Source organism: Cucurbita pepo, chromosome LG08, assembly GCF_002806865.2.
Source record: "Cucurbita pepo subsp. pepo cultivar mu-cu-16 chromosome LG08, ASM280686v2, whole genome shotgun sequence".
NCBI classification, from domain to species: domain Eukaryota; kingdom Viridiplantae; phylum Streptophyta; class Magnoliopsida; order Cucurbitales; family Cucurbitaceae; genus Cucurbita; species Cucurbita pepo.
This window is the reverse complement of record NC_036645.1, coordinates 1,737,685-1,752,232: the sequence shown is the minus strand read 5'-3', so window position 1 is coordinate 1,752,232 and position 14,548 is coordinate 1,737,685. Positions and strand designations below refer to the sequence as shown.

At 36.9% G+C, this 14,548-nt stretch overlaps 3 protein-coding genes across 3 annotated transcripts; all 3 read left to right on the top strand.

The window, feature by feature from the left end:
* The first annotated feature begins 3,389 nt into the window (after nucleotides 1-3,389).
* On the top strand, nucleotides 3,390-7,507 carry LOC111801073 (type IV inositol polyphosphate 5-phosphatase 7-like). The gene is made up of 12 exons (XM_023685041.1): nucleotides 3,390-3,935; nucleotides 4,035-4,119; nucleotides 4,208-4,279; nucleotides 4,368-4,452; nucleotides 4,528-4,632; nucleotides 4,734-5,508; nucleotides 5,599-5,795; nucleotides 5,875-5,983; nucleotides 6,066-6,214; nucleotides 6,316-6,869; nucleotides 6,952-7,117; nucleotides 7,231-7,507. The coding sequence occupies exons 1-10, from the start codon at nucleotides 3,906-3,908 to the stop codon at nucleotides 6,536-6,538; spliced, it is 1,830 nt and encodes a 609-aa protein (XP_023540809.1). The 5' UTR covers nucleotides 3,390-3,905; the 3' UTR covers nucleotides 6,539-6,869; nucleotides 6,952-7,117; nucleotides 7,231-7,507.
* Nucleotides 7,508-9,466: 1,959 nt separating this feature from the next.
* LOC111800124 (proteasome subunit beta type-2-A-like) lies at nucleotides 9,467-11,649 on the top strand. The gene is made up of 3 exons (XM_023683711.1): nucleotides 9,467-9,742; nucleotides 9,829-9,952; nucleotides 11,044-11,649. The coding sequence occupies exons 1-3, from the start codon at nucleotides 9,585-9,587 to the stop codon at nucleotides 11,377-11,379; spliced, it is 618 nt and encodes a 205-aa protein (XP_023539479.1). The 5' UTR covers nucleotides 9,467-9,584; the 3' UTR covers nucleotides 11,380-11,649.
* Nucleotides 11,650-12,598: 949 nt separating this feature from the next.
* On the top strand, nucleotides 12,599-13,896 carry LOC111800123 (non-specific lipid-transfer protein-like protein At2g13820). Its single transcript, XM_023683710.1, has 3 exons — nucleotides 12,599-13,267; nucleotides 13,416-13,475; nucleotides 13,564-13,896. The coding sequence occupies exons 1-3, from the start codon at nucleotides 12,949-12,951 to the stop codon at nucleotides 13,692-13,694; spliced, it is 510 nt and encodes a 169-aa protein (XP_023539478.1). The 5' UTR covers nucleotides 12,599-12,948; the 3' UTR covers nucleotides 13,695-13,896.
* Nucleotides 13,897-14,548: the final 652 nt, after the last annotated feature.

Here is a 14,548-nt window from a genome sequence, read left to right as displayed (position 1 = left end):
TGTCCATTTAAATAATACTTTTTTTAATTAAAAAAAGCTTTTATTTATTTATTTTTAATTGTGAGCCAACCAATGATGAGGAGAGGGAAAAAGCCAAATGGAACCCATCACTGTCAAACCTTCAAAAAAACAAAAAAAAAAAACGGTCAGGCTGGGACGACGGCGGTTGGGTGGTTTCGATGCTCAAGGTGGCAGAGCTGCCGCGTGGTCGGCGGCCGGAATCCTCATACGCGTGGTCTAATTCTGACTCGTGTGGAAATTTTACATCATTCAGTTTTCTCCACACGCAATTTCATGTATTTAATTTAACAATTATATATATATATATATATAGTATATTTATTTGATTAATTTTTTTTAAGTAATTCAAAATTTATCTCGACCTCACATCAAAGTTGTTTAACTCGTTTCTAATAAACAACTTTGATGTCGGGTCGAGATAAATTTTGAATTACTTAAAAAAAATTAATCAAATAAATATACAAAAAATATATATATATATATATATATATATATATATATATATATATATATATATATTAATTTTTTAAATAATTTATGGCGTTAAAATACCGTTACTGACAGTAATAGAACTAATTAATTTTTTTAATATTGATATTATATTAAGTGGGTATTGTATCCCTTTAAATGCAAGTATTGTAATTTGTAGCTAAAAGTAAGTGGGAATAGTATGAAAAGGCCCTATGGTACTAGAAGTAATTTTAATCATTGTGGGTCACACATTTCTATATAACCTATAGTAATTATGTCGTGGTAGGGAAACCTTTGATGCTACACCAATATTAAATATCTTCTCCATATACTTTTATTTTCGTGAGAATATTCAAAAAAGGAAAGAAAAAAAAAATCGACGAGCGATTTAATTATATTCAAATTAGTGAAAATTTTAAATAAATTTTTTGTGTAGGGACGTTATTCCATCATTCAAAATAAATTAAAATTTCGAATATTCTTATATTTATACTATTATGGGATTGTCGTTGAATTCAAAAGCTATAAATTTAATTAAATTTAATTTTTTTAAGCATAAAGTCTCTTTCAAAAATTAAATATACGTTACTATTAGTTATGACATACTCGGCTTAACGGTTGAGATTGATATTTGATGTAAAGATAAAAATTACTTTTTTTGAATTTTTAAAACTAGAAACATAATTTAATGTCTCGTGTATTAGGAAATTAGTAAAAGTAAAACGTTCGTAAAATTCGTAAGTTATTATGGATTGGAACGTATTTGAAATAATTTCTGAAAGTAAATTATATACTTTTTTTTTGTACTTGTTTCAATATTGCATCAAGGAGAAGAAAGTAGGAATTTGATCCAACGATCCAGAATGAAAGAAACAGGATAATTTGGACCAAACATCCTCGTATTCTACAATGTTCTTAAACCAAGCAATTGAAGAAGGAACCAAAAAAGAAGGTGAATTTTGTTTGTCCTCTCGAAGTCAAAATTGGAAGCTAAAAAACATGGATATTGGGGCAGAGAGTGGCTTTTGCCCGTATCTCTTCCAATCATTATTGGGAAAAAGATGTAAAAACTCAATCTTNTAACTCGTTTCTAATAAACAACTTTGATGTCGGGTCGAGATAAATTTTGAATTACTTAAAAAAAATTAATCAAATAAATATACAAAAAATATATATATATATATATATATATATATATATATATATATATATATATATATTAATTTTTTAAATAATTTATGGCGTTAAAATACCGTTACTGACAGTAATAGAACTAATTAATTTTTTTAATATTGATATTATATTAAGTGGGTATTGTATCCCTTTAAATGCAAGTATTGTAATTTGTAGCTAAAAGTAAGTGGGAATAGTATGAAAAGGCCCTATGGTACTAGAAGTAATTTTAATCATTGTGGGTCACACATTTCTATATAACCTATAGTAATTATGTCGTGGTAGGGAAACCTTTGATGCTACACCAATATTAAATATCTTCTCCATATACTTTTATTTTCGTGAGAATATTCAAAAAAGGAAAGAAAAAAAAAATCGACGAGCGATTTAATTATATTCAAATTAGTGAAAATTTTAAATAAATTTTTTGTGTAGGGACGTTATTCCATCATTCAAAATAAATTAAAATTTCGAATATTCTTATATTTATACTATTATGGGATTGTCGTTGAATTCAAAAGCTATAAATTTAATTAAATTTAATTTTTTTAAGCATAAAGTCTCTTTCAAAAATTAAATATACGTTACTATTAGTTATGACATACTCGGCTTAACGGTTGAGATTGATATTTGATGTAAAGATAAAAATTACTTTTTTTGAATTTTTAAAACTAGAAACATAATTTAATGTCTCGTGTATTAGGAAATTAGTAAAAGTAAAACGTTCGTAAAATTCGTAAGTTATTATGGATTGGAACGTATTTGAAATAATTTCTGAAAGTAAATTATATACTTTTTTTTTGTACTTGTTTCAATATTGCATCAAGGAGAAGAAAGTAGGAATTTGATCCAACGATCCAGAATGAAAGAAACAGGATAATTTGGACCAAACATCCTCGTATTCTACAATGTTCTTAAACCAAGCAATTGAAGAAGGAACCAAAAAAGAAGGTGAATTTTGTTTGTCCTCTCGAAGTCAAAATTGGAAGCTAAAAAACATGGATATTGGGGCAGAGAGTGGCTTTTGCCCGTATCTCTTCCAATCATTATTGGGAAAAAGATGTAAAAACTCAATCTTGGTTGGTATGAGTACAGTATTTGTGGTATGTAGCTGAGTCTTCTCCTTCTCTCCCCTGTCTTTTCGTAGCCATAAAAATGATAAAGTTGAAAGCTTTGATTAGTTTAAACAAAGATGTAGCTCAATGGAGGTGGAAGAACACGAAAGCCAATGCGTTAAAGAAGGCATCGAAGACCCTTTTTGTGAAATTACTGTGCCTTCTCCCTCAAACATTCCTTGACTCACAAAAGAACAAAACAAAAAACATTTACTACTCTCATATACACATTTTGCTTTTTCTTTATTGCCTTCTTTAGGTTGCTTTTGCTTTCATGGTAGACCAAAACAGGGCTACAAGAACAAGAACAGACACAATAAGGCTATAGGGTTTGGAGAGAAAAGTCTTTTACCAATAGTATTAGAGCCAGATATTGAAATCTCTCTGGCCCTTTAAATTTTTTGAGGGGAAAGTCCAATATCTACCCGTGGTGGGCTCGAGCAAGAGGGCGAGGCTTCTTGACCATGGGTTTGTTTTGTTGACCAAAGAGGGCAGGCTTTTTTAGGGAGACCCTTTGGTTTAGGGGATGTTTGAGAGAGGGTAAAGAAGAAAAAGAAGGGTAATAAAAGACATGCCCGTTGCTCCATCATGTTGAGTCTGTCTCAGCTGGAATTAAAAAGGAAAAGGGGAAGGAGAAGGGAGACCCTTAACACTGACTCACTCGCTCTTTCTTTCTTTCTTTCTTTCTTTCTTTCTTTCTTCTCTGCACTTTATACTGTTCAAATTCGATACTTTGCTGTTTTTACAGAGAACGAGGCCCTTTGGTGTACAGAATAGAGAAAGAGAAGCTCAATGAGCTTTATATCTCTCTAAAACTTTCTCTCTCTATCTCTCTATCTAAAACTTTCTCTGCATTGCCTTCTTCTACTTCACAATCTCTCCCCATTTCTTCTTCTTCTTGTTCTAAGCTTTTCCCCTCTCTTTTGGGCCTCTCTTGTTTAGTGGAAGGAAGGGGGATTTTGGGTTTGATCTTGTTGGGTGTTTGTGAAGAAACCCTTTAAGGGTTTTTTTGGATGGAGAGTTCTTTGTCTATTTGTCTTGGATTCTGATGGGTTTTTGATGATTTGAAGCCAAACCCTTGAATTCTGAGTAGTAGTGGGAGCTGTATGAAGTAGTGGTGGAACAATGAGCGATGAGAATTCTAAGAAAAGCAAGGTTGTTCTTCAATTTCTTTAAAACCCCACTTGGATATACTGATTCTTATGTTTTGTGAAGGAAAAAATTGGGAATCTGATTGTTTTTTGGTTCTTGAAGCTCTCATGGTCCAAGAAAATGGTTAGGAAGTGGTTCAATATCAGGTGCAAAAGCGAGGATTTTCAAGCGGATGTTGCTTATAGAGGTTGGTGTTTGAATTTTGATTGAAATCTTTCGTTTTCTGCTTCTGGGTTGAAGTTCTTTCTCCATTGATGACGTTCTTTGTTCTACAGGAAGTGATATCGATTACAGAAGCAGAAGCTTCTCAGAGAGGGAGCCTTGCACCATCAAGAAAAGCAAAACAGGTTCATAAACACAGGCTAATCCACCTCGTTTTTGTGAGTTTGATTCTTAGAAAAACTGTTTATCATTACTTCTTTCATCAATTCTCAGAGAAATTCAGCAAAAATGGCGAGCCGGGACGCCGAGGGAAGATGAATCTTGACCATCCTCGAATCATTGATGTGCAGAACTATAGGTAAAGAATTGGCTGTTCTTGTTCTGTTCTTGATTTTGGTTGGTTTTGATCCAAAACTGAGTGGTTTTTCTTCAGCATTTTTGTTGCTACATGGAACGTGGCTGGAAGATCTCCTCCAAACAATCTAAATCTGGATGATTGGCTTCAATCCTCACCCCCTGCTGATATTTATGTTCTTGGGTATGAATTTTGATACACTTTTTCACTCATTTTAGTTTGTTCTTCCACAAGTTTTGGAGAAGGGAACATAGTTGGTAAGTTTGTTTCGTTGTGAATTTCAGATTTCAGGAGATAGTGCCATTGAATGCTGGTAATATACTCGGTGCAGAAGACAACGGTCCTGCTAAAAAATGGCAGGCTCTCATTCGAAAGACACTAAACAATCTTCCCGGAACGAGCGTGGGGAATGCGTGTTACACGCCTTCTCCAATTCCGAAACCCGTTGTGGAGATAAATGCAGATTTTGAGGGGTCTGCTAGGCAGAAGAATTCATCATTCTTCCATCGACGATCGTTTCAAACAACTCACAGCTGGAGAATGGATAATGATCCTTCATTACCACAGCCACGACTCGACCGAAGATTTAGTGTATGTGACCGTGTTATCTTCGGTCATCGGTCGAGTGATTTTGGTCCTAACTTTAGAGGGAGCCACAGGCCAAGTGATTACTGCAGACCAAGTGACTACTCAAGACCAAGTGACTATTCCAGGTCCAGTGACTTTTGCAGGCCGAGTGATTACTCTAGGCCGAGCGACTTTTGCAGGCCGAGTGACTCGAGGCCTAGTGACTGTTCGAGATGGGGTTCGTCGGATGATGATAATGTTTCGTGGGAGTCACCGAGCACGGTTTTGTTTTCGCCAATGTCGCATGGTGGATCGTCATCCCAGGATGGTGGATATAGAATGCCAGGACATTCAAGATATTGCTTAGTTGCAAGCAAACAAATGGTTGGCATATTTCTCACAATATGGGTGAAAAGTGACTTGAGGGATCATGTTCGAAACATGAAGGTTTCGTGTGTTGGTAGAGGATTGATGGGCTACCTTGGAAATAAGGTATCAATCACTCGACAACTTCGGTTTCGGTTTCGGTTTCTATCTTGAAACTTTTCTGTTAATCGAAACGAACGCTCTGATCTACTGCAGGGATCGATTTCTATTAGCATGTCTTTGCATCAAACAAGCTTTTGCTTCATTTGTACTCACTTAACATCTGGAGAGAAAGAAGGCGACGAGCTTCGAAGAAACTCCGACGTGATGGAGATACTTAAAAAGACAAGGTTTCCACGAGTTCACGGTGCAGGCAGCGACGAGAAATCCCCTGAAACAATCCTTGAACATGAGTAAGATATTTTCTCATCAACATCTGCAGACAGAATTTAGTTCTCTTCATTGTTCTGACCATCTTAAGCTATCTTGCAGTCGTGTTATTTGGCTCGGGGATTTAAACTATCGAATCGCTCTTTCTTACCGTTCGGCCAAGGCGCTCGTAGAGATGCAAAACTGGAGGGCATTGCTTGAAAAAGATCAGGTATGACTGCATAACCTCGTCTTCGAAAAACATTGGAACTTCGAATGCATCGTTATAATTAACCGACCATGTTCCTATGCAGCTACGAATAGAACAAAGACTTGGGCATGTATTTGCTGGATGGAATGAAGGAAAGATTTACTTTCCTCCTACATATAAGTATTCAACTAATTCAGATCGATACGCAGGAGAGGGCGCTTACCCGAAAGAAAAGCGTCGTAAACCCGCTTGGTAAGTCGATCATGCCAATCTCAACTTATTATTACATTAGCATGGCGGAAAGTTTTCATCTATTAATTCAGCAAGCTGATTTACATTCTCTGTTTATGAAGGTGCGATCGGATATTATGGCATGGAGAAGGCCTCCATCAGCTATCCTACGTCCGTGGAGAGTCAAGATTTTCAGATCATAGACCGGTTTACGGAGTGTTTTGGGCCGAGGTTGAGTCAAGTCGAGGGAGATTAAAGAAAAGCATGAGTTATTCCAGTTCGAGAGTCGAAGTTGAAGAGCTTCTTCCATACGCACATGGATACACCGAGTTAAACTTTTTCTGAAAGCGAGATCCAATGGCTACACAATCCAGCCATAGTGAGCTATCCCTTTTGTAGCTAAAGGCATTGTGAGGTATCGTTTTTCGGCCGACCCGAAACCTTTGTATATCACAGTCGTAGAAAATTTTGCAATAAGATTCCTCCCCAAAGAGATAGATGATGTAAGAGTAGATTAGGATTTGTTTGAATCTCCTTTACAAAGCTTTGTTCAACACTCCCATAATTCAACCCTCAAGAAAGCTACCTGATTTGACTGCAAATCTGGCCCCAGACGGTGGTGGAGCTCATCCATTGAAGGCTGATGGGGACACCTCGTAGCTCACAGCCCCAAAAAGTATGCTTTCCTTCTCTTTTCTTGGTTCAGCTGTGGGGTCTCACCTTGTTTTGTCTCATATTGCTTTTGCTTTTTGTTTCAGGTCCTCATTTTGAAGTCCCTGTAGGGGTTACCTAATAGCACTGACCTTTCTTCCCAACACATTGTGCCTTTGCTCATCATATCTTGTTATTACCTGAGTTTACTCACTTTTTAGTACACACCTGCATAATTCGGTCGCCTAATCGATGATGACGCTTAGCTTTCGGGTAATGATGGTTACTCCCATTAAGCGTTCCTGTTGAATATCGGCTGAGTCGATTGCTGATTACTTCTGTACTTATTATCGTGTTCTAATCATGAAAAGCTCTTGTTCTTGTAGAATTGGAAGAACTCGTCCTGTAAAGCGACGACATGTGGAGGATCGAGTAATATTTTTTTTGGCTTCTTTTGAATTTTTTTTTTTTTTCTCTTCATTTCTTGATTCTTTCTCTCTGTGTAGGAATACACATTGGTAGCACCTTTTTTTTCAGTGGATGTATGAATGATACTTATTTACCATAGGATGTGAAAGAGGTGAAAAACCCCTAAAAAGTTGAAGAAAAAGATATGATTTATTACAGTGTGAAATCTGAATTTTCCCCCCCTTTTCTCCTGCTGACTGCTGTGCATTTTTCATCACTTTTACTGTAAAAAGTTGGTTTTTTGTTCATTGTCTTCTCAGGCATGCCATCTTCTTTATGATGATAACACAAATGAACAAAACTAGAAAGACAAAGCAGGGGACAATGTTGCAGGTTTTGACAGTAATGGAAACCAAGATTCAGAAAAAAGCCTTTGTTTTTTGTTTTGTTTTTTTATATGTTCTAAATTTTTGAGCTCTTGGTAGTACTGGGTAACGACCCGTTTCTTGTAAAGGTGTGGAAACGTCTTCTTAGTAGACGAGTTTTAAAACCTTAAGGAGAAGCTTGAAAGGGAAAACTCATAGAAGATAACAACATCCGTTAACGGCAGGCTTTGGGTTGTTACAAATGGTATCAGAACTAGATAACGAGGATGTTGGGCTTTGAAAGGGAGTGGATTTTGAGGTCCTACATCAGTTGGATGGATCATTGGGGTGTGTAAACTTCTTCCTAGTGGATGCGTTTTAAAACTTTGAGGAGAAGCCTTGAAGAGAAAGTCCAAAGAGGATAATATCTGTTCATGGTAAGCTTGGGCTGTTACAAAGGTATTATAGTCACACGACTGACGGCGTGCTAGCGAGGACGTTGGGCCCCGAAGGGGTGGTGGATTTTGAAGTCCCACATCAGTTAGAGAGTAGAACGAAACATTTCTTTTAAGGGTGTGGGAACCTCTTCTTTATGGGAAAATCCAGAGAGAACGATATCTACTAATGGTAAGTTTGGACTGTTACAAATGGTATCAAAGCCTAACGTTGGACGGTGTGCCAGCGAGCATGTTGGGTTTCGAAGGGATAGCTTTTGAGGTCCGACATCAATTAGAGAGTGAAACGAAACATTCTTTATAAGGCTTGGTTCACACTCGTTGACCGAAGGCAAAAGAAACAGCCTCAAACATATGTAATCATAGGTAATGAATCCCTCAAAATGACACCCACCAGCCAATATTAAAAGCAGATTTGTCTGTCTGTGTCTATGGGATCCAACAAAACAAGCAAGCAAGCACACTGCTAAAGAACCAGCTGCTGCCATTTCTTGCAGACCATATCATTTTGTCAAGAACATGCTTCACATTTACACATACATCAATTAAGTAAAGTCAGACTGGGAGGTCAACTTGTAACACATTCAATCATGAACGCCTCAAACACTCAAACTCCATTCAATTTTCTTGTTTGGTTTGAAACATTATGGTTGGAATTGGATGATTAGATGGGTTCGGCTGTATACGATGCTCGATAGTTTACGATCTCGAGCTAAAGACTTCTTTTTTGTCCAATTGTGACCAATAATTGGATAAGAATTTAGATTTTGGATTCGGCACTTGATAGTTCCGACATTCCTCTATATCTATCGTATGACATAGTTATATTAATCACTCGTCTTGAACTGCTTCTAAGATCGAAGATTGTTCTCATAAACTAACACGAGTCTTTTAGGATGTTCTCTTCTCACCGACATGTTTCCTAGAAAATTTTTCAAGAGGTCACCAATATAGAATTGCTCAAAACTAATCATCGTTGTCAGCCTCACGGTTTTAAAACATGTTTTTGGCTCTGATACCATTTGTGACCGTCCAAGCCCATTGCTAACAGATATTTTCCGCTTTGATCCATTTAATACTGCTGTTAGTCTCACAGTTTTAAAACGTGTCTAATAGGGAGAGGTTTTTACTCTTCTACAACGAAATATAGATAGATTTACATTAATAATTATTAAGAGACAGTCACGTTGTAACAGGATTTACTAGTTATAATTTATTATATATTTAAATAACTAAAGAAAATAGTGAAAATATAATTATTAATGATTTTGAGATAAATTAATAATTGCTCCACAAAAATTTTTAAATAATTTTTTTTTGAAAAAAAATATTTAATATATTTCTAAAATTTCATTATTTTATGTTTAATCATTAAAATGAAAATGGGGCTTGGAGAGAACTTGGGCTTCAAGTCATTGCTAAGCATAATTGGTAAAGGGGGAACTCCCAAATTTCACAGAGGCTTTGGAAAACCAGATCGATTTCAAGAAGAAGAAGAAGAAACAAGAAGGGATGGAGAGCGTATTCGGACTTGTGGGCAACGGATTCGTCATAGTGGCGGCGGATACATCGGCGGTGCACAGTATTTTGGTCCATAAATCCAATGAGGACAAGATCATGGTTCTCGATTCCCACAAGCTCGTCGCAGCTAGCGGCGAACCTGGCGACAGGTTTGAGATTTTTATTATGCAATTATTGTTTCTTCTCTAATCGTTTGCCTTTTGTCGATTGTGATCTTCGTTGTGTGATTGAATAGGGTTCAGTTCACCGAGTATATACAGAAGAATGTGTCTTTGTATCAGTTTCGCAATGGGATCCCCTTGACCACTGCTGCTGCTGCTAACTTCACTCGTGGTGAACTCGCAACCGCCTTGCGGAAGGTATATCATTTCTTATTACTATTACTTTTATCTGATTAAAATTTCAGCTAACCTTGAATTTTCGATCCTGGGCTTTGAGTTTACATCGGATAAGCGGTTTCAATCATTTGGTCATGATGATAATTTTTGAATGGTTCTGTCTTCAATCTAACTTTTTGGAGCTTAAAATTGTTCAAATGTCTAGACAGAGCGAGGGAATATTGTCTTTAGTATTTTAGGAAAACCCTTGATTTCTGTCATCTTTAAGAATGATTCACAGTGAAGAAATTTTTAGGAAAACCCTCGATTTCTGTCATTTTTAAGAATGCCTCACAGCGACAAGAAATTAGGCAGATAAACCTCTAGAGATGTTGCATTCTATTAACACTTTGTATCAAGCTGATAATCATGACAATGTTTGTGTCTTGCTCTTGGAATTGTCATCTTAGTAGTTCATTCCTTATCATTAGGCAAGGTTTTCATTAATCTGTGAATTAACAGTAACTTACGTCTTATAGGTCACCTCTTACTCTAGGAATTTCTTGTGGATTCTCGGTTTCTTTGTGATTCTATTTAATTTTACTAATGATTTTCCAAGTGTTTTTCCAAATGTTAGTGATTGTCATAAAAATCAATTCTTGTTTACTATCATACCTTCTTAGTTTTATCGAACTCATTCTTCATGGTGCGGCCCCAGCAAGCACAAGCATGGTCTCTTTTTTTAGTCTTTCTTACTGAGGTGTGTGCATGCCAAATAACCAACCACATCATGTTTTATCCCTATAACGAAGTTCATGGCGACTTGGGCAAAGATCACCTTTCTTTAAGGCTAAGCTAGGGTAGAGTTATGCAGCTGTGATGTACTCTAGTGTAGATGAGCACACCGTGAAGGAGTTTTACATAGGAATTTGGTTTTTGTTGCTCTGAGCAGAATAATAAATGATCCAATTCTAGTTCTTTCTGCGTTTGTCTATAACTGCGAGTGAGCTGTGAAAGGTATATAAGGAGTCTCGCGCTCCTGGCTTATTTGTTGTCATGGGAAATTAACTTGTTGGGTGGGTTGTAATTTGGAAAGACGAACCTGATTTCAACTGTGAACTTTTGATTTTCAGAATCCATATTCCGTGAACATTCTTCTGGCGGGATATGACAAGCAAACTGGCCCATCCCTCTATTACATAGACTATATTGCCACCCTTCACAAGGTTGAGAAGGGAGCTTTTGGTTATGGGTCTTACTTTTCACTCGCCATGATGGATAGACATTACCATAGTGGCATGACAGAACAAGAAGCTATTGATTTGGTTGATAAATGCATACTGGAGATTAGGTCCAGGCTTGTTGTAGCCCCACCGAATTTCGTTATCAAGATTGTAGACAAGAACGGAGCTAGGGAGGTTGCTTGGCGCGAATCTATTAAGGATGGAGCTAGCTTTCCTTCAGCTTAAGATTTAAATGTTATATCTGCAGAGGCTTGCTTTTCTTGCTACCTTAACTTTGATGAGCTGCAAGCAGAGTGTATTCTACCCTTTTCTTCCCTAGTTTCAGACATTTTTATAGCGTAATGTTGCAGTTAACATTTCTTGTTCCTGAATACATGAGCAAACAAACAAAATGTGAACTTCTATAGGTTGATTTATCATCTGTTGTGCTGAAGTTCAAAGGTGCTACTTATGGTTTTATCATAATTGAGTTTGAAAAGTGGGAGATTTGAGAAAGCAAGATCTTAACAAACCAGCTTCAGCGTCCAAAGAATTTGCTTTTCCCATTGCTTGAATTCATAAATAACTTCCAAACAGATGACCTTTTCCTGAACAGGACCTGTTCTTTAGGTCTGTCATTTGAGCTGTACAACTGTGACCTTGAGTTCATAATGAGGTCCGATTAGATTATTACTCTGTTTTATCTTTTCTAGTCTTTAGAAAGGTCAAATTACCATCCTAGCTTCCACTTTTATCTTTTCTAGTATCTGATGATCTCCATTCTTAATCTGATACATGGATCCATTTTCTGCCTATCTATATATCATTATACACTACTCTTCGAATCTTTTTTTTTTTTTTAAACTTTTATGTGAACTATGTGAAATATATTCCATTTTGGCAAGAGACCCCTCTAATTGTTAATGTGAGCATAATTTCATTTTTGTATCAAGGAAGCAATTGGAGGGCTCAATTCACAAAAACTAATCCAATACGAGAATTAAGGATTCCCACAAAAAAAAACTTCCTACCATTTATAGATATTGTCCACTTTAACCTGGAATGTATCATCAAATTCATCTACTAAGGAGAGATTTTCACACCCTTATCTGAAATGCATACCCCTATTTTAATGATCCATACCTCTATTTTAATGATGCATACCTCTATTTTAATGTGTCTACTAAGGAGAGATTTTCACACCCTTATCTAAAATGCATACCCCTATTTTAATCAATGAAAAGGACGTGGCGTCTGAAAAGGGACGGATCTTTTTACTTTACAGCTCCCTTCATATTTTATGAAAATAATACCAATTTCTCAAAGGGTTAGGATTACGATTGACCAGACACAGAAAGTAATAAAAGTCGAAGCCAAGAACAGTTGAAAGGTAAAACCCAGAATACGCTTCCTTCACGTCATTAATAAAGTTCAGNAGTCTACAGTCTACAGCCAAGAACAGTTAATAAAGTTCAGCCATCCAAGTCTACAGCCTTGACGCCTAAGTTTTCTTGGGTTCTTTCCTGATGAAGAAATTGGTGGCCTTGTTAACCGACCCCCATATACCATTCATTAGGTGTCAAAGCCCCAAGTTTGAACAACTTTACCTCAAAAGCTCCACCACAGAAAACTGTTAAGAAAGTAGGAGAAGTGGTTCACCAAATCAAACTTCTTTCCTTTTGTCCATTTCTTCCTTCCATTCCCTACAAAAACCAAACAATTCTGCTCTGGAACTTCACAAATCAAACTTTCTACCTTCTGAGTTCTCAACAAGTTGTTAACTGAAGCAGTTGTAATAGTACTCTCCATAGAAGAATGGCACAGGGAAAGATGGTGATGACTCTGCTTGCCGTTATCGTTGCCGTTCACTGGGCAGGAGCAGCGGCACAGTCGGACTGTACGAATGTGCTGATCAGCTTGTCACCGTGCCTGAATTACATTACAGGGAACTCTTCTACCCCATCACAAGGATGCTGCACACAGCTTGCAACCGTTGTCCGCTCACAACCACAGTGCTTGTGCCAGGTCCTGAATGGTGGTGGTTCCTCGCTTGGGGTCAACATCAACCAAACCCAGGCTCTGGCTCTGCCCCAGGCTTGCAATGTTCAGACTCCTTCCATCAGCAGCTGCAATGGTAAGCATTCATTCATGTGTAAAATTTCTGGGCACCACTGCACATAAACAATGAGCAGGAGGATTATTTATGTATATAGACATTAGGGTTATGAACAAATATCAAACTCTAACTAAAGTGCTAACTTTTAATACCTGAAAATTGCCAGTTGCTTCTCCCACCGGCTCTCCAGCAGGATCACCGGAATCTTCAAACAATGTTCCTTCAGGTATGTACATAACAAACGCTAAACGGTGTGCTCTGTCATTTCGTTCGTATGACAACTACATATTTAACGTACCTAATTGTATATGCAGGAACTGGATCTAAGACTGTTCCATCACCAGACAACAACTCATCAGACGGAAGCTCCATCCATTTGTCAAAACCTCTACTATTCTCCATCTTGTTGGCTTCTACATATGCTTCAGCTTTCAAGTTGTACTGATCTTCTTATCAGTGGCCTATCTTCTATAAGTATAGTTCATGGTTGGTCATTTATTGCGTTCAGATTCTTTTGGAGTGTCCTCCCTTTGGTTGAGGGTGTTTTCTATCTTTATATTCTCCTCATGGCATTTGTTTCCAAGAACTTTGTATTGCATCAGAGATTCTTTTGAATAAAATACATGATTCTGTGTTTGTGAGTTCTAAAATACTTGTGAATACATTCACTTCCATCAGTGGCTAGAAACAGAAGGTATACAAAACATTAAGAAGAAGTAGAAGAAGAAAGAATCATCTACAAATGAATTTGAATGAAATTCCAGATGAATTATCTTAATTTTGCAATAACCAAAGGTATGAGAAGCCAGCTTCTGTAACTCGACTACTTGCTACTTCAAACGAACTGTTACTTAAGGGAGCCAACTTAGTATGTTTCTATAACCCTTATGTTAATCCCATGGAAGTAGGGATACAATTTCTCCCCTTTCATATTGGCAAATAGGAAGAAACTGTCAGCCTAAAATCAAAAGAATTAAGAAAAAAGAACTTGTTGGGATAAAATTTAAGGTTGAGATCGAAGAAGGAAGAAGAAACAAATTGCTACGATAAACTTGATGGTTGTAGCAGAAGGATCGAAGAAGTAAAGATGGAAAAAGTCAGCCTAAAATGCATACCTTCATATGATAAACGGTCATAATAAGAAAATGAAGCAAAGATGGCAAAACCTTGATGAAGCTACTATCCTATAATGGCCCTCAAGCGACCAATGGTCACCTATGGCAAGAAGTGTGCCTTGAAACATTAGTCTGTATAGCTTAAAGTTGTGAAGTCAAGCCTAAACTATGCATTTCCTAATTG

Bases quoted from the DNA above. Each gene is read 5' to 3' on its own strand.
- LOC111801073 (XM_023685041.1), top strand. From the start codon at position 3,906: ATGAGCGATGAGAATTCTAAGAAAAGCAAG. The intron at 4,120-4,207 runs GTTGGTGTTTGA...TTTGTTCTACAG, and splicing joins AGCGGATGTTGCTTATAGAG to GAAGTGATATCGATTACAGA. The intron at 6,215-6,315 runs GTAAGTCGATCA...CTGTTTATGAAG, and splicing joins AAGCGTCGTAAACCCGCTTG to GTGCGATCGGATATTATGGC.
- LOC111800124 (XM_023683711.1), top strand. From the start codon at position 9,585: ATGGAGAGCGTATTCGGACTTGTGGGCAACGGATTCGTCATAGTGGCG. The intron at 9,743-9,828 runs GTTTGAGATTTT...GTGATTGAATAG, and splicing joins AGCGGCGAACCTGGCGACAG to GGTTCAGTTCACCGAGTATA. The intron at 9,953-11,043 runs GTATATCATTTC...TTTGATTTTCAG, and splicing joins TCGCAACCGCCTTGCGGAAG to AATCCATATTCCGTGAACAT.
- LOC111800123 (XM_023683710.1), top strand. From the start codon at position 12,949: ATGGCACAGGGAAAGATGGTGATGACTCTGCTTGCCGTTATCGTTGCC. The intron at 13,268-13,415 runs GTAAGCATTCAT...GAAAATTGCCAG, and splicing joins TTCCATCAGCAGCTGCAATG to TTGCTTCTCCCACCGGCTCT. The intron at 13,476-13,563 runs GTATGTACATAA...TTGTATATGCAG, and splicing joins TTCAAACAATGTTCCTTCAG to GAACTGGATCTAAGACTGTT.